The sequence below is a fragment of the Micromesistius poutassou genome (assembly GCF_964030765.1).
Source record: "Micromesistius poutassou genome assembly, chromosome: 3".
NCBI classification, from domain to species: domain Eukaryota; kingdom Metazoa; phylum Chordata; class Actinopteri; order Gadiformes; family Gadidae; genus Micromesistius; species Micromesistius poutassou.
In genome coordinates this window covers 2933859-2959696 of record NC_140273.1, presented here as the reverse complement: position 1 = coordinate 2959696, position 25838 = coordinate 2933859, and the positions used below count along the sequence as shown (strand labels likewise).

General features: G+C 46.9%; 1 protein-coding gene and 1 pseudogene across 2 annotated transcripts; one reads left to right on the top strand and one right to left on the bottom strand.

The window, feature by feature from the left end:
* Positions 1 to 871: 871 nt before the first annotated feature.
* On the bottom strand, positions 872 to 1267 carry LOC311340479 (fibroblast growth factor 20 pseudogene; annotated as a pseudogene). Its single transcript has one exon. The product of its transcript is annotated as a fibroblast growth factor 20 pseudogene (transcript).
* Positions 1268 to 4886: 3619 nt separating this feature from the next.
* On the top strand, positions 4887 to 23905 carry micu3a (mitochondrial calcium uptake 3a; the record flags this gene model as incomplete). The annotated part of the gene is made up of 14 exons (XM_084466260.1): positions 4887 to 5135; positions 8268 to 8415; positions 10080 to 10111; positions 10958 to 11036; positions 12406 to 12453; positions 12577 to 12659; positions 13113 to 13184; positions 14087 to 14128; positions 16337 to 16432; positions 21268 to 21362; positions 21613 to 21784; positions 22670 to 22778; positions 23045 to 23202; positions 23837 to 23905. 14 exons carry the CDS (start codon positions 4887 to 4889, stop codon positions 23903 to 23905), a joined length of 1452 nt encoding a protein of 483 aa, XP_084322386.1.
* Between the last annotated feature and the right edge of the window lie 1933 nt (positions 23906 to 25838).

Sequence of the window (25838 nt, the reverse complement as noted above, 5' to 3'; positions counted from 1 at the left end):
ACTGCACACTATACACTCACACAGGTTACACAGTACACACACACACACACACACACACACACACACACACACACACACACAGGTTACACACTGCACACTATACACACACACACACACACACAGCTGGGTTAGGGACTATACTCACACACTATACACACACACACATACACACACACACACACACACACACACACACACACACACACACACACACACACACACACACACACACATTACAAACAGGTTACACACAGCAGAGTTACACACCAAACATGAGTTACACATTGCACACTATACACTCACAGCAGGGCTATACACTATGCACAAACACACAACATACAAACACACAGCAGAGTTACACACTACACGCACAAACAAACACAGACAAACTATACACATACACTATATAGTAAAACACAAACAAACACAGACACACACACACACACACAGACACACACACACACACACACACACACACACACACACACATAAACACAGCAGAGTTACACACTATACACACAGCCTCACACACGCACACCACACACACACAAACTATTAACACATCTAAAGTAATTAAAAAATCGTAAACATAAAATCCCTATAAATTAATATATTATGTAACTCCAATGCACAACGGCGTCAAAGAAGTGCCGGTTGACAGTGCATACATGAAAGTGAGTGGTCGGTGAAACTAGGTGAGAAGCTCGGTTCTGATGTGAACCAGCTGGAGCAGATCGGTTCTGCTGAACCGGTACGGGGGTCAACGCTATGCACGTCTCCGCCCGGTGTTACAATAAAATAATTCATCCAATCATCCGTTCCGATCATTCCTCCTCTCCGTTCAACAGCAAAAACCCCCAATCACAGAATCTCAATCTGTGCTACATCGAAAAGCTTTCGAGATGGACTCACCGAACCTGCTGTGGTCCTTCCTCGTGCCCTGCACGGAGCCGTCGGGGTGGATCTCGAGGTGGAAGCCGGTCCTGCAGTAGAGCTGCCGCCGCCGGAGGATGCCCTTCAGGTGGCTGAGATCCGCGAGGCTCCGGGACAGCCGCTCCGCCGACAACAGCTGCTCGCGCTGCTGCTCGCTCTGCTGCTGCTGCCCCAGCGTGCCCAGTCGTCCGGTACCGGCAGTATTATAGTCCACAGCACCGGCCGCGGGAAAGATGAAATGGGAGCCGGTAGACGCCGACACGGCGGGGGGGGAACCAAAGCTGTTCAGGAACACGCTGGCGAACCCCCCGAGTTCTGCGGCCGATGCCCCCATCACCGATTACCGATCACCGGCGTACAGTTCCCAGACACCGCCGTGCGTGAGGTCTTCCACGAAGCGGCGCGCGACGCTTCCACGGCGAGACGGAGAAAAGTTAACCGCGGAGAAGGTGATGCTTCCCCCCCCGTGCGCTGCGTGTGCGTTTTGCGCAGTCTTGTTCAGGATCTCATGGAAGTGAAATCCAGGGTTATGTTATCCCTCTTCTCCTCTCCTCACCTCCTTATATCTCTCTCTCTCTCTCTCTCTCTCTGTGTCTCCCTCTCTCTCTCGCTCCCTCCCTCTCTTTCGCTCTCTCCACCTCTTCACTCCTGCGTGTGTGTGTGTGTGTGTGTGTTTTCTCTGCGGGTATCCTGTGCTGCACGCGGCCTCAGTGAGTCAGTGTGTAGTAGGAGTGTGTAGTTGAGTGTGTTGCCTGTAGTGCAGTGAGTCGGGGGAGTCCCGCGCCACATATATCTGGCACTCCGTATGGAAATGCGTCCCGCTTGCCTTTTTATGCTAATGCTGTCCTCTCCTCATCTTCCTCTCATCTTCTCTCCTCCTCCTCCTCTCCTCTCTCCTCATCATCTCCTCCTCCTCCTCCTCCTCCTCCTCTCCTCTGTTATAGATCGGTGTGTGTGTGTGTGTGTGTGTGTGTGTGTGTGTGTGTGTGTGTGTGTGTGTGTGTGTGTGTGTGTGTGTGTGTGTGTGTGTGTACGTGCTTGTGTTTGTGTGTTCGTGGTGCGTGTGCGGGCGTGTGCATGTGTGTCTCGCGGTTATATTGCCAACGAGGGATCCCAGATGAATGCTGCTCACGATCGTATACGTGCGCGTATGTGTGAACTCCTCGTGCTCCTGCGCGCGAGCCCGAGGTGGAGAGTGAGCGGCAGAAAGTGATTTGCGTTACAGCCGCGCGCCCCCCTCGCTCCATAAATGACTCAGGTGTAGCGCGGGAGCGCCGTGCAGGAAAGCCCCCGTTTGCGTAATTTTCACACCCAGATGTTGATTTATTGGTTCTGTTTTATGTAACCCAGCCGCACTTGGGAAAACACACACACACACACACACACACACACACACACACACACACACACACACACACACACACACACACACACACACACACACCACACACACACACACACACCTGTGCAAACGACATCAGTTGACTGTCAATCCTCCCTCCACTGATCTCGCGCGGTGCTTTGAACACACTGTGAGCCCATATATCCTTAATTGTGGTCTTAAAAAACGAATCAAAGAGACAAAGACATCAAAGGCGGGGGATCTTGTAGTAAGGGCCTCGACCAATAACAAGCCGGGCGAGGGGGCTGTTTCTGTGGCCCTCGAAATACCCCGACACTCCTCGACACGTGGTGCGGGAGCGTGAATGGCTCACGCTAAATATCCGCGTCGTTACTTCCACACACAGTTCTCCTAATTGAAGTCGTAGTATACGGGCACAACCACAAACACACGCACGCACATACACAGACACACACACCCACACCCACAGGGCCAGTGGTCTGTCTGTGACGACGCTGTTAAATTAATCGCATGAACTGTGTGTGTGTGTGTGTGTGTGTGTGTGTGTGTGTGTGTGTGTGTGTGTGTGTGTGTGTGTGTGTGTGTGTGTGTGTGTGTGTGCTCCATTGTGCTTATGCTCTCCACCATCTCTCTCACACCACGTAACCACACTATACCTGCTCGGAGAAGAGCTGCGCCTCGAGAATGAAACATTATCCATTCAAATGAACGACCGCGCTTTGCCTGTTTATTGGGTCAAGCCGCAGCACGCGCCCCCGCGGTTAGTCGGGACTCAACACGCGCGTGTTTATCCCCGGGAGGGCTCGCGTTTTCTCACCATCGATTTAAAGGTGAATGGCATATACGCAGCGCACGCGCTCTCGCTTCAGGAACACAGACACACGCACGCGCACACAGCTGCACTCTCCCTCGGGAGTTGCCTTGATAAATGAGTTGAAGGTGCGGTGTGAGTGCGTGCGCGCGCGCGCGCGTGTTTGTGTGTGTGGTCGATTTAAATTTTTCTAATGTGGAATAGATGAAGGCCTATTGTTTAAGCCGTCCATATCAAGTGTACCCCCCACTACACCTTAATTTCTCTCTCCTTCTCAATCCTCGCAAACAAATTCTTGATTTGGTTAATTATTATTCATAATTTTCACAAAAAAAAAAAAAACACTTTTGAAAAACGCTTTGAAATCGATTGGAGCAGCCTCGAGGCCGATTCGATTCTAATATATCGGCTTTCGATCCCGAGCACAATGAAGACGTCAACTTCAGCGGCGGAGCTCAGCGGTCACCGTGTGAGAGCTCGCGGGACTTGATGAATGGTTCCCGCCGGGGTCCCAGCGGTCTCTACAGATGACAGAACAGACCGCGGGCTTCGTTCAGTGCCCCCTGGTATTACACACCCACCCGGGGGTCTCTAAAAATCTCTCTCACCTCCACCCGCAGGTTTATAGATCTCTCTCTCTCTCTCTCTCCACCTTCCTTCCCTCTCTCTCTCTCTCTCTCTCTCTCTCTCTCTCTCTCTCTCTCTCTCTCTCTCTCTCTCTCTCTCTCTCTCTCTCTCTCTCTCTCTCTCTCTCTCTCCACCTCCCCCTCTAAATTTGGAGAAAGATGATAAACTAATGGAAGGGCGGGATAAGGTAATTAGGGAGTAATTGATTAGATGACCTAAGGGTCACGGGGCGTGACTTTAGATGAAAACAAGGTCGCGACTCAGAATATGAATAAACTTAACGCGCGCGCTCGACATAAGGCACACAGGTAGGCTGATGTTGATATTTTTCGATGCAATTTATGTTCAAAACAACAGATGAGTGATTAACGTTTATGCATTTCGGATGAAAGCCGTCAGTTATTGGACAGATTAGGCTAATGGTTGCCTCTATGTTAATCACCCCTTTAATGTGTTGATTTCCATCGTTGGGGATGGGTTGTCCCCGTTTGATCTTCAACCTGGGGATCTCGCGCTGACACGACCAGGGAAAGGCCGCTCGCCGTACCTCCACCGCACAGGCATCAAAGTCCCCCGAAAAGCCCCAGCGAGTTCCCACTCAAGAGACTTAAATGGAAGTTCATCTTTCATCTTCGTTCGTGTATCGTTTCATATCTGCTCTCGATGGGCGGCTTTGATCCAACATGTGCACTATTAACCTGATACAACCACGATCCTATCAAAAGGTTGAACGTTGACTCTAGACCACAACCCGTGACGGGGGAGGAGTATACTTTATGTACGCGATGTGTGTACCAGCATGTCTAATTACAATTTGCATGCTGCGGGAATGTTTTAAATCAGCGTCCTCGTAGACTGAAATATAAACTCATTTTGAATTTGTTTTGATAGAGTTTGCATACGCCAGCAGGTGGGTCCCCGTCTAGCCAGGCAGTCACGGCCTGCTCGACTTCATAACGTAAAGGCCCTGCGTGTTTCATGTTTTTTTTTTTTAAATAAACAACACACTCAAACACCCTGCTCTTCATTTTGTGTTTAAACAGAGTGACGCGGTGGAGAGTGAGAAGCGTTTTGTACATCTCGCGATGAAACGCGTGAACGAGTCTCCAGCCGGTACCCTCTCATCCTCATAGCAACCAGCAGCGAGCAACAATGTCCGCCTTCCGCAGAGCGTTGGCCGTGCTGGCCAGCAGGCTGCACCCTCGGTCGCCGTCGAGCAGCGAGCTGGTCGGCTGGCCGACCAGCAGGACACGGAGGCGGGCCGCCGGGATGTGTTTGGCGACCGGGGGAGCCATAATGGCGGCATTTTACCTGTACAACGATAAATCAAAATACAAACGCAGCGCCAGCCGACTGAGTCGTTTGCTGCCTTCCGTTCCCGCCGTGGCAGCCAAAGAGAAGGTAAGATGTCGGCCCCGCTGCCACAGCCCATTAAAAGACCACGGTGCCACGCGGCGAGAGGGGGAGAAGCCTGTTTGCTCAGCGGCAACATAGCTTTCCGTTTCTTGGATGTTGACCTTAAGGGCCTGCAATGCGAGGACTTCTCGCCCAAGTGTTAGAAAACTAAACACTGTTGATTGAGGAAGAGACCAACCGGAAGATTGGCGAGCGGCGTTTCCTTTCTGCTTTGGATTGTCCAGTAACTGCGGTTGTGTCTCTGTTTGTTGTGGAGGAGCCGTGTTGTTTTCCTCTCTCTCCATCGAATGAACCCGGCTGTCTCACTATTTGGCAAGTCTTATTGACATCTGGCGCGGGAAGGAAAGGCGCTCTCCGCTCGTGGTGGTGCTGAACACACGGTGCATGCGCGCGTCGTTCGGAAAGCACAATTATTATATTTTATATATATTTCATCTATTAATCTATATATAAATTACAAATATCATATGGCCGGAGTTTGTTCTGATGTGCAACGGGCAAACCTTCCACGTTGACATATACATTTCTGAAACATCGACTTGTACTGGGCTATAAAGTTAGTTGTTAAGTTGAGTAAGTTGGTTACAATTATCAACACAGACCACATTGTGCTAATTTAGATTAGCATAATGTAGTAAGAAATGACACTACAAAACAGAGGTAAAGAGTAATAACCAGACATAAGAGTGTCTTTATAGAGCGGTCTATAAGTAGTGTTTATATATATATATATATATAAGTAGTTTATAATCGTATAGAATAATATAGGCCTATAGACATGTTCTCAAAACGACATGTTATGTGTTGAGGCTTCCTCTTATCAGTCCTAGAGAGAGAGAGAGCTTCATTCTACTCTATTCTATTCTATTCCCTTTTGGTTCCGTTGCAGTTTGATTTCATAGTTCTGTTTTACTACCTCGTGACACCCTTGGATTTTCTAAAACACGGTGACATTATATAAACTGTAAATAGTAGAACCTATATACTATACTACTATATGGTAACGTATCCGTATATATACGGGTAGTACTCATAGTGGATGTCAGTACCAGGGTGGGTATGGTAACGTATATATACTGGGAGTCATTATAGTGGATGTCAGTAGCACAAGGCTGTAGCGTTATGGAGGCATCTCATTGAGCTGGCTGCTCAACTCTCATCTCCTTCAAGATAAAAGCCCCGCAGAGAAATGGGCATCAAAGCTTTATGAATGGAGAGCTATGCTCATTAGCATATTAGCTGAGCAGTGCAGTTAGCCCCTGAGCCAAACTGGATTACATTTAGAAACCTCTTGGGTGATGATTATACTGCTGCAGCACCACGCTATACTGCAGGAGAGAGAAATGGAAGAGGGAGATGGAGAGGGAGATGGAGAGAGAGATGGAGAGGGAGATGGAGAGAGAGATGGAGAGAGGTGGAGGGAGAGAGGAGAGAGAGAGACAGAGAAGAGTCGGATAGGGAGAGAGAGAGAGATGGAAAGAGAGATGAGGCGAGAGAGGATAGAGAGAGAGATTGAGAGAGAGATGGACATAGAAATGGCGAGAGAGAGGATAAAGAGAGACATAGCGTGAGAGAGACAGAGAGAGGAGAGAGAGAGACCAAGAGAGAAGAGACATAGACAGGGAGAGAGAGAGAGAGAAGGGGGGGAAGGGGAAAGGGAGAGAGAGAATAGAAAGGGAGAGAGGGGAGAAGGGAAGAGAGAGAGGATAAAAGAAAAGGGGAGAGTGGGGGAGAAAAGGGAAAGGGAGCGAGAGATGCTAATCAATTAGATGAGAGTTCTCCCCACTCTGCGCCAGAGCTACTGCTTCTATTTATAGCCCTCCAAGAGCTGTCGTATCTTGACATTGTGGATGTCTAACTGAATCAAGGCACACACACACACACACACACACACACACACACACACACACACCACATGGAATCGTACAGTAACATACTTCAGTAAACTAGGACTAAAGAAGGTAATATACTGTATGTAATCAGTGTACTGATTAGGAATTAGCCTAAGGTTCTGGGTTCCATCCCCAATGTCGGCAGCTTACCTAGGCGTCCTGCCGCAGCCCGGTGCACGCCAGGTGTGGTCTCAAAGGTCAAACATTTGTCGCCTGTGGTGATTACTGACTGTTGATTTCAGATCTCTGTGCACCTTTTCCTTCGCAATGTCTGCTACCTATTTTGAGTCGTTGGTTTCAATCCCTGCTAATGGGTTTACCCTGTGCCGAGGCATGACAAGGTCTCCTTAGATGAAAGCCTCAGCTAAATAGTAAATAATAATTATTTACAACGTAATCGGGCCAATCGGGGACTATAACGTCAACTACAGGCCACCACTGGTAATCTGAACAGTAAAGGGGTCTCCGGATACAATGAGTCAACGTTAGCACAGTTAACACAGCCTTAAGTGCAGTTATTGCAGAACACCCCAGAACAACAATTAAACAAGAACAAGAGTATTTTCCGCCATGCGTCCGACTTGATTGTTACACTGATTGGCCGAAGGAGTTACTCTGTCAAGCCAAGTTCTCCCCAAGTTCTCCAGTCCGCCAGAGGTCCACCCTGATGTGTGTAGCGAAACAGAATGTGAGGTCACGTGATCAGGATGGTCTCCAGGCTACAGCAGCACTGATGCAGCACAGAGACCACTAAGACAAGCTTGCTTACAACATATAACACTTAAGCCACTACACTGTCCTGCTCCCTCTATGAGCTCTAGCTTGGCTCATGTTTACTGTTATCAACCAGCGTACACCGCAATCATAATATCATCAGATATCATTGCCCCTCAGGGACAATAAAGACTATCCTATCCTATCCTATCCTACACTAGCAGGCTATGTAGAACCCTAACATGCTAAATACCCTAGCATGCTTAGTCCTCTAGCATGCTAAGTATACTAGTGTTCTACTATCCTAGAAGGCTAGTGGACTTAGGATGCTCGGTACTAGCCCGCCATTATCCTTTCATACTAAGTCCACTAGCATGTTAAGTACACAAGCATGTGCAGCAGTGGGAGACAGCATACAGTAAAGGGTGCTGTCTTAGCCCCTGTTAGTCACGGGGCTAACCTGCACATGGCCAATGTGTGTGTTGATATGTGTGTGTGTGTGTGTGTGCAGGCTCATCCATACGACTTTGACGAAGGAGAGGTCCACATGTCGTCCCATGAGCATCGCTTCCGCCTCTTCAGCTCGGTGGAGTTCGAGGGACAGCTGTACATGACGCCGCACAACTTCATCGAGTCGGTCACCATGAGCGAGCCCAGGAGTACGTAGACCCTGACCCTCCAGACCAGAACCTCTTAAACCTCTTCATCTCACCTAACCCCTACCTGCTCCTTAATGACCTGTCTCTGTACTGTCTAACCCCTACCTGCTCCTTAATGACCTGTCTCTGTACTGTCTAACCCCTACCTGCTCCTTAATGACCTGTCTCTGTACTGTCTAACCCCTACCTGCTCCTTAATGACCTGTCTCTGTACTGTCTAACCCCTACCTGCTCCTTAATGACCTGTCTCTGTACTGTCTAACCCCTACCTGCTCCTTAATGACCTGTCTCTGTACAGTCTAACCCCTACCTGCTCCTTAATGACCTGTCTCTGTACAGTCTAACCCCTACCTGCTCCTTAATGACCTGTCTCTGTACTGTCTAACCTCTACCTACTCCTTAATAACACATATTTGAACTCACTGTCTGACCACCACCTGCTCCTTAATGACCTGAATTCATAGTAAATCACTCAATAGTCAAAATGAAGAATTCAATGTTCGACGAGACAAGACCCACAGTCCAAATTACAAGAACTGGTCGGTTGAGATCAGAGGGTGTTGTCTAATCTAACTAAACCAGGGACTTAGTATTGTTTACGGCTTTGATTACATTCTGCTTCAATTAGAGCCACCCGTATAGGCCGTGGCGGGCCCTGATGAGCACTCCAGGTTGATGCATCACTGTGAGGCGATTTGGATAGCTCTCTCTGTCTCCTCACTCTCTCTCTCTCTCTCTCTCTCTCTCTCTCTCTCTCTCTCTGTCAGTGCCTGTAGCCCCAGATTACTCTGAACTGAAGCAGATGCCTTCCCAGCATTTGTTTAGTCTGAGGTTAATGTTAGTCAGACATTCACACGCACACTAATACACACACACACACACACACACACACACGCACACACACACACACACACACACATGCACACACGCACACATGCACACACACACACACACATGAAAGCACACGTGCCTTTGATCACATTCCACTGACCAACATTAACCCTGTCACTAACTTGTAGAAGCTAACCTAAAGACCTAATCTTTAAACTGCAATTCTATTTTTTCCCATAGACAATACTGTCAAGCATCCTGTTACACACACACACACAGACACGCACGCACACAGACACACAGACACACAGACACACACACACACACACACACACACACACACACATGTGCGTGTGTGCGTGCATGTGTGTAACAGGATGGGTGTGTGTGTGTGTGTGTGTGTGTGTGCAGGCGGTGCACCTGTGTGTGCTGGTGTTTACATCCCAGTAGTACTCCCTGACATGTGATACAGCCACACACTGTCCTCTAATGCCTTCTTTGAAGTCCCCTTGGATGAGCAGAACACCCCCGCCCCCGCCTCCCCCTTCATCCCCCCACCCCTCCCCCTTCACCCCCCCCCCACCACTCCCCTTTCACCCCCCCACCCCTCCCCTTTCACCCCCTCCGCTTCCTACAGCCACACACGGGAGGGGCCCTTAAGATGGAACAAATGGGCCCTTAATGATGACAGTATATATACACTGTCCTGTGTGTGTGTGTGTGTGTGTGTGCGTTTGATGCTATCTCAACAAGCCCACCCAAACGCTCTTCTCCTCTCTTCTCTTCTTCTCTTCTCCTCCTCCTCCTGCTGCTCTTTGTTGTGTCGTTCTCAGACAGCAGGGCCTGGCGCTCGCTGACCAAGCAGGTAGGAACACGTCCCCTCCCTCTCTCTCTCTCTCTCTCTCTCTCTCTCTCTCTCTCTCTCCCACTGTCCCTTTCTCTCTCTCTCTCTCTCTCTCTCTCTCTCTCTCTCTCGCACTGTCCCTCTCTCTCTTTCTCTTGCACTGTCCCCCTCTCTCTCTCTCACGCTCTCTCCCTCTCTCTGTCTCTCACTCCCTCTCTTCTCTCGCTTTCTCTCACCCTCTCACCCGCTTTCGCTCCCCCTCTCAGTCTATCCCTCTCTCTCTGATGTCTGTTTGTTGGTCTGTCTTTCTGTCTGTCTTTCTGTCTGTCTCTCTTGCTCGCTGTCTCTGTCTCTTTGGTTCTCTCTTTCTTTAGGTCATCTCTGTAGAGACACAGAGTTACACATTCTTCTAGCTGAGGTTATCGTTGATTGAATAAAGCGAGTATAAATAGAAGTACAAAGTAAAGTAACTATTAAACAAGTGCCAGCTAACTTGGTCTGAGACCATATGCTGACCCCTACTGGCCGGTTGGACCACAGCATTGATGGCACGCTTTGATATATACCACATACCATTTATCAGAATAGGTTAGCGTAGCAGCGAGCTTTCTGATAGATGCCTTCATTTATAGTATATGTTAGCATAGCAGCTAGCTATCTGCTATGTACAGTAATATTTTCAATTATGTAGGCCCTAAAGACACAATTCGGGTTTGAATGTAAAAATGTAAATACTAACATCTGACATCATTGTGTGTGTGTGTGTGTGTGTGTCTGTGTGTCTGTGTGTGTCTGTGCGTCTGTGTCTGACTGTGTCTGTGTCTATGTCTGTGTCTGTGTCTGCGTGTGTGCGCGTGTGTGTGCTAGGAGCTCGAGAAGATTCTGTCAGACACTCCGCCGGTATGGAGGGGAACCTCCAAGCTGTTCCGCAACCTGAGGGAGCGAGGTAGGCAACACCCAGACACCTGTCCTGTCCTCCTCACTTCCTGAGCCCGGGTATGTGGTTATGTAGCACTTGTGTATTTTATTTTGTGTGGTTGTGTTGAGTATGTTAAGGATTTGTGTTCAAAGTGTGCATTTTTGTGTGTGTGTGTGTGTGTCTGTCTGTATGTCTGTCGTTCTGTGTGTTATAGAACAGATTGGATGAGGATGAGAGAGAGAGAGTGAGAGAGAGAGAAAGAGAGAGAGCGTGTAAGACTATTAGCGATTGGAGGATTGGATATCTGTGACAAAACTGTACACACCATTATTTAAATATCATTGGTGGCATATTGCTTAGACCAGACAAACAGACACAGAAACACAAAGACAGATAAACACACATACACACAAACACACAAACACACAAAGCAATAATATAATATATTCAGTCAGATATTTGTGTGCTTGCGTGCGTGTTTGTGTGTGTTCGTGCGTGTGTTTGCGTGGTGATGTAAGGGAATGCACTGTGTGTCATGGTGTGTGTTGACAGTCGAAATCCTTGGATTACTTTTGTGGCGACAGAGAAGACTGCGAGAGATGAACGCCACACATAGGAATGCACCTGGTGTGTGTGTGTGTGTGTGTGTGTGTGTGTGTCTGTTTTCCATTGATGGTTCAATACAACTTTAAGTTGCTAGTTTGAAAGGAACCCGTACGACCTTCATCGAGGCTCTGAGGTCGTTGGCTCCAGGTGATAACATCATGACCTCACAGAGGATGCGGTCATCCACAAGGAATACCTTACGTCATGCTAATAGAATTAATAACAGCCATGGTAAAATAATTGGTAAGAGTTATTCAGAACACTTTGTTAATCCTGAGGTAATTTGTAGTCAAGGCAAAGTATTATTATTATTAATCGTGGTAGTAGTAGTAAAAGTCGTTCAAATAATCATATTTGAATGAGTAATAGTATTTGTAATTTAATACTAATAATAAAAAAAATAAGAGTGAGAGAGCCAGACAAAAAGTGAAACACATGCACATATTTGGACTGTCAGCAGATTGTGTGTGTGTGTCTGTCTGTCTGTCTGTCTGTCTGTCTGTCTGTCTGTGTCTGTCTGTGTGCATGCATATGTGTGTTTGCGTGTGTGTGTTTGTGTGTATATGTATGTACGCGGGAATGTTTGTGTATGTATGTATGTCTGTATGTGTGTGTGGGTGTATGTATGTGTGTCGGTGTGTGTGTGTTTGTACTAATGTATGTGTTTCTGTGTGTGTATATATGTGTGTGTGTGTGTGTTTGTGTGTGTGTGTGTGTGTGTGTGTGTGTGTGTGTGCGTGCGGTCTATATGTCTATATCATATACAGTGCTTTCTCCCTGCTGTCTGCAGGTATCATCGCATACACAGAATACCTCTTCCTCCTCTGCATCCTCACCAGTAAGTACATTCAGTTGAATCCAACAAAGCTTTATTCACAAAGAACATAAAGCCGAAGCAGATTAAATATTAAATTAAGCAAAAACAAGAAGTTAAATATTCATTGTGTGTGTGTGTTTCCAGAGCCTCATGCTGGCTTTAAGATCGCCTTCAACATGTTTGACGCCGACGGCAACCAGATGGTGGACAAGAGAGAGTTCCTAGTGGTGAGTCTCTGGTACTGCGCCTCGGATCGCATCCACACACCCATCAGGGGCTTTCACACTAGGTTGGCTCAAACCCTGGGCTAAGAAAGGTTAGCTCTTTACTTAACCCTGGGTTAAAAGACATTAGCTCTTTACTTAAGCCTGGGCTAAGAGGGGTTTACTCTTGGCTAAGAAGATCTTCACACTCATTTTAAGAAGGCTAGCACTGACTCTGCTCTGAGTTTTGCTGGAAATCTTCTTGGAAAAGTTCTCTCCACTATTACTATTACACACTATTATACTATATACACCTGAAACACTAAGAGCTTCTGTCCTCCTTTCTATCATTCTGTCTTCCAATCACTTTATTTTTCTATCGTTCTATTCTATCATTCTATTATTCTATCATTCTATTGTTCTTTCATTCTATTCTATCGTTCTATTATTCTATCATTCTCCTCCGTATGACCTCAGCTCCAGGAGATTTTTCGTAAGAAGAACGAGAAGAGAGGAAGGAAAGGAGATGTTGACAAGTCAGCCCAGTTGGTACGATCAAGACACACACAAACACACAAATAAGCACAGACACACACACACACACACACACACACACACACACACACACACACACACACACACATGCACACACTTCCTGTCAGTGCCTGTGTGTGAGTGTTTCCTGTGTGCACCAGACCCTGGTCTTTTGTCTCTCTGGTCCACCTCAGGTTCCTCTGGTGGGATCCACCTTTCAATGGACGCCTCAAGGCAACATTAGATCGGCTATGTATGACTTAGATTACGTTATATTCGATATTCGATATATTTTTATCATATTCGATCAGATCAGATTACATCACGTTATATCAGATTACATTACATTACGTTATATTTGATTATATTGTGTTAAATTATATTATATGATATTATTGTATTATATCAGATTCTATGTATATGTTTCATTATATTACTTAATATTATATTACATTATAATATGTTACATTACACTGGATTCAATTTGATAATATTATATTCAATTTGATTAGATCACGTTAGTTTAGATTAGATTAGGTTTGGTTAGATTTAGTAGCGTTAGAATCGAGCATATTACTTTTGTTCCATAATAAAGAGAAGGAATTGCATCCTTTAGAACAGAATGTTTCCTGCATGTACTAACATGTCTCTCCCTGTTTCCTCCCCATCTCCTCCTCTCTGCATGCTCTCTCTCTTCTCCTCTCTGCATGATATCTCTCTCCCTCCCTCTCTCTGCCTCTCTCTCTGCCTCTCTCTCTCTCTGCTTCTCTCTTTCTCTCTCTCTGTCTCTCTCTTTCTTTCTCTCTCTCTCTCTGCCTCTCTCTGCCTCTCTCGCTCTGCTTCTCTCTTTTTCTCTATTTTCTCTCTCTCTCTCTCCCTCTCTCTGTGCTGTTTCTATGTCTCTCTCTGTGTATCAGAGTATGCAGCTCTATGGATATCATGTCGCTCCTATCAACAGTGTATGTATCAGCCCTCCCTCCCCTACTCCCCCCGATCACTATGGACAACCATTGTGTGTGTGTGTGTGTGTTTGTGTTGACTAATTCAATTGTCCAATTGAATATGTATATCCAACAAAGGCAACAGTATTGTAAATGCTAATGCTAATATGAAGGCTAATGTGCATCTTACTCTCCTCCGATTAAGCTTTTAGCTAGATTTAGCTAGTTGAATGCCAAACTACAACAACCACGTAGCCATCATTGAGGCAGTCATGAGAACCAGTAACCATTCACAGGCCTTCTCTCTATCAACCTGTAGTTCTTTATCGTTAGCCTCTGATCCACTGAGGCCGAACAGGCCCTGAGAACGTCCTCACGTCACTCAGGCTGCATGGATTAGATGTTGAGAAGGAGAGGAGCACCCAGCATCTGAAGGCTCTGGTGGATGGAGGGATGAATAGAGAGAGCATAGAGGATGGAGGGATGAATAGAGAGGATGAAGGGATGAATAGAGAGAGCAAGCAGAGGGCCACTAAAATATATTGAAGGTCAGGTGAAATTAAAAAGAGATTGAATTGAATGAGAGTGACGTCAGACGCTCTAAACAGAAGCAGACGTTTTGGGCCTTTTAAGGGCGTGTGTGTGTGTGTGTCATCTCTGGGCTCTCTCTGTATGTGTATGGTACTGGGTCAGTACTGGAACCAGAGAAAACAGCTGTCTGTATGGCTGCAGTCTTCACAGTATGGACATACCATAATATATCTGGTGCCATGGTGACTCAGATCAAAGAAGTCTGTCTACTGTCTGTGTTTGGACTAAAAGCCACTCTCTCACTTAGACACACATCTTTATACACACATGTACACGTACTCACACACACACACACACATACACACGCACACGCACATACACACAGATTCAAACAAGCATGCACACACACACACACACACACACACACACACACACACACACACACACACTTGCACTCTTTAAAACATACACATATACTGAGAGAGTGTGTGTGTGTGTGTTTGTGTGTGTGAGAGAGAGAGGTGGGTAGAGAGGGTTTTGTTGGTGTCAGTTCTGTGATGGATGGATTCTTTGTTCAGAGAAACGCAAGGTCATGTCAAAATGGCCACTGCTCCCTAGAGAGAGAGGAGAGAGAGAGACACACACACATAGAGAGACAGAGAGAGCGAGAGAGGGAGAGAGACACTAGGTGGGTGGTCAGTCAGTTACTCCTGTGGGAACTGTAAGTCTCTAAAAAGGATGTTCAATCCAGATCAGTATCTCCTGGGACCCTGGCTGGCAGACCAGTCTTACATTAAGGTGAGCTTTAAAACCAACTGTTTACGTTGGTCCATATCTCCAAGGATATCTGGCCCCTTCTGCGAGCACAGGAAGACTCATCTCCATGTTTCAAAGTTATAAAAGTCACGTTAGCCGTTGGAGAACCTGTTTGACACAGGTGTAGTAACAGCGGCTGGACACAGATTGAAATGATTTCATCTTGAAATGCCGCCGGTTAACAGCCTTTCGCGATAGAAGCCTTTTGTCTGTGACGGTGTCCTGGTGTTGACCTGGGACGATAGGCTTAGTCATAGTCTTTTATTTTGAAGGAAACAAACCTTTTATTCCTCAATCATCTGTCACCCCCTCCCCCTCCACCCTGACTCCTCCCCCAACTTCCTGTTTGACGCTAACCATTATCCTGAGCTGGGGCCTTCCTCGATCAGCTCCACCTCCTTACAACTGGCCATTCATAAAGTACAGCTGATACTGGGGATACTTTTACAGAGACGCTTGTACGACTATACTTTAGATTAGTTTTAAGGTTGTAAAACTGTATCCCATCGCATAATGATAATAATCAACCCTGAACAGGATGTCAAACAGATTCATGGGAGAAACATTAGTAAAATGACAGGTTCTAGGAAGAGCAGACAAGCTCAGACAAATACCTGCTGTACAACTGCTGAGCGGACCGAAGATAACTGTGAACTCATCCAAGTTCCCTGACTGGTAGGGAGGTGAGATTTTAGAGGAGGAGACTAGGAAGGGAGGTGACATTGAAGGAGAGATGACATCATAGTGGAGGTGACTAGGAAGGAAGGTGACATCAAAGGGGAGGCGACTTGGAGGGGAGTGGACTAGGAGGGAGGGGACATCGGATTGGAGGTAACTAGGAGGTGAACTGACCCCCTCCCTGCTTCGCCGCTCCTACAGGTGTTAAAAAAAGACAGTGAGGAGTTTGTGGCGCGGAGTTACTGGGACATCCTGCGGCGATGCGCAAGTCAAGCGCTCTTTTCTGACCTGGCGGAGGTACACTGACTCACCTGGCTCTGTCCATCCCTCCCTCATCCCTCCAATGCTCCCTCATCCCTCCATCAGTCCTCTGTCCATCCCTCCCTCATCCCTCCAATGCTCCCTCATCCCTCCATCAGTCCTCTGTCCATCCCTCCCTCATCCCTCCATCAGTCCTCTGTCCATCCCTCACTCATCCCTACGTCACCCCTTCATCTGTCCTCTGTCCATCCCTCCCTCATCCCTCCAATACTCCCTCATCCCTCCATCAGTCCTCTGTCCATCCCTCCCTCATCCCTCCATCAGTGCTCTGTTCAACGATTCAGCATCCTCTGTCCATCCTCCATCATCCCTCCATCCCTCCATTCCTTCTTTCCTCCATCTATTATCCAGCCGTCAATATCTTGTATATTTTCTGTTCTCTTTGAGCTCCACAGTTAAGCTAAACACCTGCCCCCTCCCTCTCACCTTTAACCTCTCACCTGTACCCCTGACTTCCTTTCTAACCGCCTTGTTAGACGTAAGGACATTGGTCGAGCTAAACAAGATGGCTGAAAATTAAACAACAAACCAATATTTTCTGCTGCACTATATTTTCTAATCCGGGTCTTTAGAAAATGGGATTAAGGAAGTTTGTTTTTAATCTCGACCTCAACATGCATCTTGTTTCTCGATTCCTTCTTAATGTGCGAAAAAAGCCTTCACCTTTGACTAATGTCACACAACTTATTACACCGCATCTAGTTCTCTTCTCTTCTTGTTTTCTGGTATTCCTGGCTGTAGTCGTATGTCGTCTTTGTGGAGTGACAGTGTATTTGTGCCGGCTGGTAGATGTTTAACCGTGGACGATTTCCTAAGTCTGGTAAATGTTTAAATGTTTAAATGTTTGTGTTTTGTGTAGTGTGTTTTTCCTCGCCGTGCTGCTGTATGTCTGCCTGCGTCTGACCGTGGTGAACGGTGGGGCTATGGTGGTCAGGTCATCCTAATGCCATAGAACATGTCCCCTTTCAGCCAACACACATAGAAGAACTATGACACTCAGCGCACCACTGCTTCTGAGGCCAAGCATGTGAGGACCCAGTTGGTCCAACGTTGACGGTCTGATCGTTCTCAGCCTCACTTCAGTGGCTTTAGATGAAATCGTCTGCTAAATGTAAATGTGTGTGAAACACCTGATGCCAAAGCTCACAGCTGGTGGATAGTCGTAAAAGGAGCATGATGCTCAGCTGCAGGGTTAATGCAGCTAAATGCAGCTTGCTGGCTATCTGCCACAGAACCTCTAGCTTGAAGGTACAGGTTGTGATTAATAACAGATGAGGCTAACACGCGGCTAGCAGGCTAGTTGTGTAATGACAGGCCGTGGGCAGGGTGAAGCGGGCTAGCTAATAGCAGCGGAAGCTACAGTGAGGGTAATGATAGCGTGCGCTAATGGTTCTGACCTCGTGTTTACACCCGCCCTGCCTTTCATGTCCCAGGATGTCTGACAGAGTGGACAGCCAATCAGTGGGCAGGGAGGGAGCGAGGTTGGGGGAGAGGGAGATCAACTTCATTGGCCCTGAGGGAAGTATAAATTGATAATCATTATTAGCCCTAATAATTATTAATGATTTGGACTCTCAAATGGCTGAGATAGATGCACTTTGGCTTAACATCTCCGTAGAGTGATGTCAGCAACAATAACTTAAATCAATTTCATAGAAAACACAATGCTATTATTATGTTTTTTATTATTTAATAATAATTGAACATCAGTAGAGGAGGAATATTCGATGTAATATGTGTTTGTTTTGGAGACTCTTGAATCCAGAGTGAGTTGAGTTAATTCAAGAGCATGAAGGGGATTCAGGATTAGGAAGGAGTTAGACAGTACAGAGACACGGGATTCAGGAGCAGGAAGGGGTTAGCACATCTTGCTCTAGGGTGCCTCCAGTAGACTGTGGACGTTAGGGATTGAACCCAGAACATTTTAACTGTGAGTCACCCTGTGGGCCAGACAGACAGACAGACAGACAGAGAGAGAGAGAGATGAGGAGAGACAGAAAGGAAAGGAGAGACAGAGGGGAGGGGGATTATGTGTTTCCTTGGAGGTGTGGCTGACTTACTCAACTGAACACCTCTGATAACAACTTCCTCCCCTTACTCACCCAGAGAGGGAGAGAGGGAGGGTCTTTAGTGTTTACATCAAGTGATCACTGCTTTTACCGTCAGTTTCAAGATCAAAGCCCAACATCTCTCTCTCCCCCTCCTCTTCTCCCTCTCTCTCTCTCTCTCTCTCTCTCTCTCTCTCTCTCTCTCTCTCTCTCTCACCTACTCTATTAATCACACAAACACAGAAAAGACAGGTGTCGTTATGTGGGCGTGGCCACCAGTATGTCGTCATGGTGACAGTGAGCTCATGCCAGATTTCCCGAACGTTATTCTGCAAACACAGAAAAACAACTTGACAATGTTTTGGTTGATCTTCTCATTCAACCCAGGTACCCAGACGCTAATGCCTGGCTTGATGTCCGGGACAGCCGACCACTGTCCTTACACAAGTATGCTAAATGTATCTATATACACGGCAATATATAGATATAAATATAGATCTATAGATATAGCTTTGGATCAATATCAATATATACGTCCACATATGCAAACATCAATTACAGATGGATGAGATAGACATTATACATTATATACTACGTTGTTGTAACAATATACATTACTATACTATACCGGATGCAAAGAGACATTCTCATACATTCTATACTAACTAAAACAGTTGAGAGAACAGTAGAGAGCAGGTTTAGTGGCTTCAAATGTCTCCCTGTAGGCATCATGGAGCCTAATGCCCCCTAACCCCGGGTTAGGGGGCTGACAGTACAGAGACAGCAGCTGAAGAGGAGGGAGGTGAGGAAGACGAGGAGAGGTGACACCACCTGAGCTCGGTCTAGATGTCTGAAACGCCCGTGTGTCATACGGGAGAGAGAGAGTCGCGTGTCGCTTTGAACCAAGCTAAAAACCCTCAACATGTCTTGTTTGTTTCTTAATGACAAGACCTCTTGGGGTGACGGTTGATAAACACAGGGGCAGGCCGGTGATTCACAGCTCTGCTCTGGATGTAGTGAGGCGGGCTAGCAGACGTTAGCGCGGGGCTAGACAGCGGTGTGACTCAGAGCAGATGACAGTTCATTATTGTGGTTGACCTGTTCTGCTCAATGATAGATAGCTCTCTGATCTACGATGCTTCTGTCATGGAGATCTCTGAGCTGTCTGCTACACCATTCTATACTCCATGTACTACACTATACTTTCTATTATACTACACTATTATATTGTCTATCTATTACACTATATACTCTATATACTACACTATAACTTCTATACTCTTCTACTTCTCTTCTCTACTTCTCTGCTTCTCTTATATATTATACATACCACACTATACCTTCAATATACTTTAAATACTACACTCTTCACGCTACGCTATCTAATACATTATGTATACAGCACACACACCAGTCTGTTAGCCTAGCGCTAGCACTTTGACATCTTTAGAGATGTCCTTGGGTTCACATACACAGACACACACACACACACACACACACACTCACTCACTCACTCACTCATTGGACTTCAGGAGACCAAACTTTAAACAACAGTGCATGTTGTTTAATGACCAGATCTTCCTCTCCATCTCCCCCCTCTTCCTCGTCTTCACTGTAATGTTCTCATCTTGTTTGGTCTTTCTCTTCCCTCACCAACGTAGGATTATAACCTGGAGGTAGAATACGTATGGCATCATGGCGGTTATGATGATGATGATGGTCATGGGATTTAGCCCCACCCAGTGCTGATCCTGGCATGGCGCGGGGTTGGATGTTGAGTTTGGTGGGGCGTGGCTTGGCAGGTGCTTGGGGCTGATCTCGCCAGTACACACCTTTTTCTGGGATGTATACACGCACGCACGTGTGCTCACGGCCATGTCAGTGTGTTTGGGTGCGTGCGGAACACACACACACACACACACACACATTTGTGCGCACATTCACAACATACAAACACATGCGCACACCCTCTGTTTGGACGAGGCTCCCTCCTATTGGAGGAAAAGATGGGGTGCGTGAACCAAACGTTACCCCATCACGGCCAAACATGGATTTTTGACACTAGGCTTCCTTATCAACGTTACGTGGAAACAGTGACTGACTGCCATGGCCGTGCGTGGGCTGTCCGAACACAAACAGTGCTTAACGGTGCAACTATACTTGATATATGATATATACTTATATATATCTAAAGGTATATATATATATATATATATATTCAGTGCTGAGTTGATCCTGGCCTGGTGATTGGCTGCGCTACGGGTTGCCAATAATGCATGCCATGTGTCTGTGTGTCGCTCTATGTGTCTGGGTCTGTGTGTTGCTGTGTGTGTTTGTGTGTCAGTTTGTTTGTTTGTGTCTGTGTGTGTGTTTGTTTTTCTCCGTCTGTGTCTGTTGACATTGTCATTGGCATGTGTCATCGCCATACTGGTCTGTACCGGTCTCTTCCGGTCTGGTCTAGTATATACTGTTCTATACTAGTCTATATATACTTGTCTATACTAGTCTGTACTGGTCTAGACCGGTCTGTACTGGTCAATACTGATTTGTTCTGCTCTGTTCTGGTCTGTACTGCTCTGCAATGGTCTGTACTGGTCCATACTGGTGTTTGCCCTCCTTGTGCACGTTCTGCACACCTGTACACACACCTGGTTCTCGGCCAGCGCGACGTTCATGTTGCGTTGCATCCTGCTTCCTCTGTAACTCTTTGACTGTCTTATCTGCTACTCCCCCCCTCCCCTCGCCCCCTCTGACCAATCACAGCGGACAGACGAAAACATAATGACAGACACCACCTTATTGGTCCATTTCTTCGGCAAGAAAGGGAAGGCGGAGCTTACTTTTGATGACTTCTACAGGTAGAGTTGCCACGACGATTACTGTTGATAAAGTTCAGCATCATTTACGTGATCCCAGCTCAAGATAGATTAATAGAAAATAAAACACATTTCAGTACAATATAAAACATGTATACGTAAATGCATGCAAGTTCATATCGCTGACACAATGTTTGCATCAAATATACGTAGCTAAAACGTGGCCCATGCGAGATGTTGACCATCGTGTAGCCCAATGTGTGGTGATGAAGAGGTACCTGGCGTGCTGCAGGTTCATGGACAACATCCAGACGGAGATGCTGGAGATAGAGTTCCTCAACTACTCCAAGGGCATGACCACCATCAGCGAGGAGGACTTTGCCCGCATCCTGCTGCGCTTCACCAACGTGGAGAACATCAACGCCTACCTAGAAAACATACACCACTGTATCCCTGACGACAAGGTAGACAGACACGCACACACACACACACACACCACTGTATCCCTGACGACAAGGTAGACAGAAACACACACCACTGTGGGGAGGTGATGAGGAGGAGAGGTCTTTAGCTCTTTATCCTGCCCTGAGCAGCTTCTCAGATCCGTTGATGGTCCGTCTCTCTCTCTCTCTGTCGCTCTGTCTCTGTCTCTCTGTCTCTCTTTCTCTTCTCTCCTTCATCCACTTTTCAAGAAGCAGGAGGTTGGTCATATATCTATATATGTCCATCTGCCTGTCTATCTATGTGTCTGTTTGGTGTGTTGATAATGTGACTGCTGCATTGTGTCCTGTGTGTGTGCTCTGCACCGTGTTGTCCACTCACCCAAGAACCACTTCCGGCCTGGGAGCACTTTCCTCCATCTTCGCTCTGCTCTGCCTGGGTCTACTTAGTGATGTTGGGGTCATGTGAGGACCTTGGGGTCATGTGATGACCTTGGGGTCATGTGATGACGCGGGGGTAATGTGATGACCTCAGGGTCATGTAACGACATGGGGGTCATGTGATGACGTCGATGACGTTTCATGTGACTAGGGATGGTATGGCTTCAGCAGGTGCATGAGGGACATATGGTGTCACTGCTGCATCCTCATGCTAGGCTCAGCTATGCTCGGGGCGCTGTGATGTCATCGCATTGTTGTGTCGCGTGGAGGCGCGGGGGGGGGGCCTGAACCTCATGCGGGCTAGCATGACTGACTGCTAGCATGACAGTGCTAGCTTTACAACGTAGCTAGCGTGACATTGTGTTAGCGTTACTGCATTGCCAGCATGACGCGTGCCGGCCTGACACAGGGCCCAGGGAGCAGCGCCGCTGACCCCCGGCTCCGTTCCTTGTCTGGTTCTGGTTCCAGGGCATCACCTTTGATGAGTTCAGGTCGTTCTTCCAGTTCCTCAACAACCTGGAGGACTTTGCCATCGCCATGCAGATGTACAACTTTGCTGCACGCTCCATCGGACAGGGTAGGCAGACACAATGTGTTTGAGAGTGGGAGAGTGTGTGAGTCTCTGTCTCTCTCTCTGTCTCTCTCTCTCTCTTTCTCTGTATCTCTTTCACTGTCTCTCTCTCTCTTTCTCTTTCTCTCTCTCTCTCTTTCACTGTCTCTCTCTCTCTCTCTCTCTCTATCTGCCTCAAGTCATTGGCGTGTGAGCACAACATACGTTGCGTCAGCACGACTCAATAACCAATGAGCCTCCAGAATGATGACTAACTAACAGTGGACCCCCAGATGAGTTTGCGCGGGCCGTGTTCGTGGCCACGGGGCTCAAGCTGACCCGCCACCTGGTGAACACCATCTTCAAGATCTTCGACGTGGACCACGACGACCAGCTGTCCTACAAAGAGTTCATCGGCATCATGAAGGACCGGCTGCATCGCGGGGCCAGGGTGGGTCTGTGTGTGTGTGTGTGTGTGTGTGTGTGTGTGTGTGTGTGTGTGTGTGTGTGTGTGTGTGTGTGTGTGTGTGTGTGTGTGTGTGTGTGTGTGTGTGTGTGTGTGTGTGTGTGTGTGTGTGTGTGCGCGCAGTGCTGTGTGGGTATGTGATGCTTCCAAAGAGCCTTACTGCCCCCTGCTGGCAAGCGGCGTTACAAACAGTTAATTCAGTGAGACGGTTCATTTCGTTAGTGAGAGGCAGCAGTATAACATAAGTTGCCCTATGGGAACACTTTGTGTCTATGTGGAGATGTTAATTCAGTTAGTGAGGGGCCGCAGTATAAGATATGTTGTCCTATGGGAACACTTTGTGTCTATGTGGAGAGTGTATAACATTGAGACATTAAAATGATGGACAGGTTGGTGAACAGGGTTGCGGGCCACAAGGCTCCACCACAGATCAAATATCACACGTCACTCGCCAATCAGAAACAGCAGTTTAAACTATATATGTACCACCACAGGGTTGTGCGAGACATTTCCTAAACCAGTGGGACACCATGCTTCATATCCTTGGCTTGTCTACTCAACCCCCTCCTCCCTTTCTCTCTCGTTCCCTCCCTCTCTCTCCCTCTCTCTCTCTCCTCAGGGCTATAAGTCTGAGGAGCGCTTCACCTCCTTCAGGTCCTGCCTGAGGAAGGAGCTGGCCAGCAGATAAGTACCACTCAACAACCTGACACTTGACCTTTAAACCTGACCCCAGGCGAGCCACGGAGAGCCGCTGGGCTTAGTAGAAAAATAAGAAAGCCCCACGCTTGAGGATCAGACCCAGGTGTTCTGTCCCTGCGAAGCCCCGCTGGAAGTTACATCACACCACCGTTGTTAGAAACCCTTAACTCTTACCTTAACCTTCTACACTCTGACCATAAACCTTTAACACTTACCTTTATCATAACCTCCTAAACCCTGACCATAAACCGTATCTCTTTTAACCATTCATACTTCTTTGAATGACCTTATTTTAATTACCTAACCCCAACCTGATGTCTGATATCTAACCCCAGCCTATGACCTAACCCCACCCTGGTGTCTGATATCTAACCCCAGTCTATGACCTAACCCCACCCTGGTGTCTGATATCTAACCCCAGTCTATGACCTAACCCCACCCTGGTGTCTGATATCTAACCCCAGTCTATGACCTAACCCCACCCTGGGCTCATCACTGTATCACGCATGACAGCAGGTGTCAGTAGCCGGCTCTTATGGAAAAGAGTTGTTGAGATGAGAGCTCACCTCGTCAGTGGTTTCTTCACCAGGTGAACGGACCCCAGCGCACCTCCCTGACCAGGAGGGAGGAGGAGCAGGAGGAGCAGGAGGAGCAGGGGCCATGGAGCCCCACACACCATCCTGTGGAACTGCTCCAGCAGGCATGACCAGGGGAAGCTAGGCGAGCCGAACACTCTCAGCCAGTCTGGCTATCGTCTGGCACTCTTCTAATTACTCTTATTTCCACTTCTGTCTGAGATGCATTCTCCTGGATAGAAGTGGCTGGATAACACTAGATCTCACTGCTCTGAGCCAGCTTAAACCAGAACACAAACCAGTTAAGTTCTAGACTACTGTTCCGTTTATATTTCTACAGCCATCTCCTGTTTTTACTAAAATTCTCGGAAATGTGAACAATTGTAATAGGCCTATTAATGTTTTAATATATATGTATCTATGTATGTATAAATACACATTATAGCAACTATAGTTGGCCTATATATAGGCTTACGATATATATATATATATATATACTAGTTATATGAAGTCATAACATAAGAATGACTAGTGCTATAAATGACTCCTGCATGGAATAGCAATAGTACTGTTTCGGATAAGCACTTCACTAGAGAGCAACTGTGTATGTGCGTGCATGTGTGTGTGTGGCCAGATGTTTCTTAGTATTTTGTATAAATGACGAATCCTCAACGGGTTCTCTGTCGGCCGCGGTGAGCGATGTGTGCATGTATCCACATAGGTGCCTTCTAAACCTCACTTAATAGGGCTTGTACATCAGAATGCATCATGGGATCTTTTGTTGGTGAGACTCCGCCATTTGGAGAAGACTCGAGTTGTAGTAATGTAAAATCCTGAAGCAACGTAAATATACTGTAAACTTGGCCAATCAAAACAGAAATCACGATTATTGACTGAAAATTACCAAATCACTATGACTACCAACAAAATAACTTACATTCCAATGCTCCTATGCTTCCAAAACGGAGGCGGTCGTTGTGATGTCTCGGTGTACAAGCCCTGTTGCCCTCTGTCCATCTCCTGTCAACAAATCAAGCTGCTTTGTTCAGATTCTGAATTCTAAAAACACGTGAGATGTCTCACTAGGGATTTTTTTCAATGATTTCAGCCAAATGCGTCAATCTTGGGCACTTTGAAAATTACAATGTAATGCTCCTATGCTTCCAAAATGGAGGCGGTCATTGCACTGTCATGAATAAGCCCTATATAGGTCATCTATTCTGACCCTTCCACATGTTTATCTAAACCTCACATAATATCTAACATCTGATGTGACACTTCCAGATGTTGGAACGGTCAGCGCACAAATAAAAAGTTACCATGCTGAGCATGCGCTCGTCGTCCGTT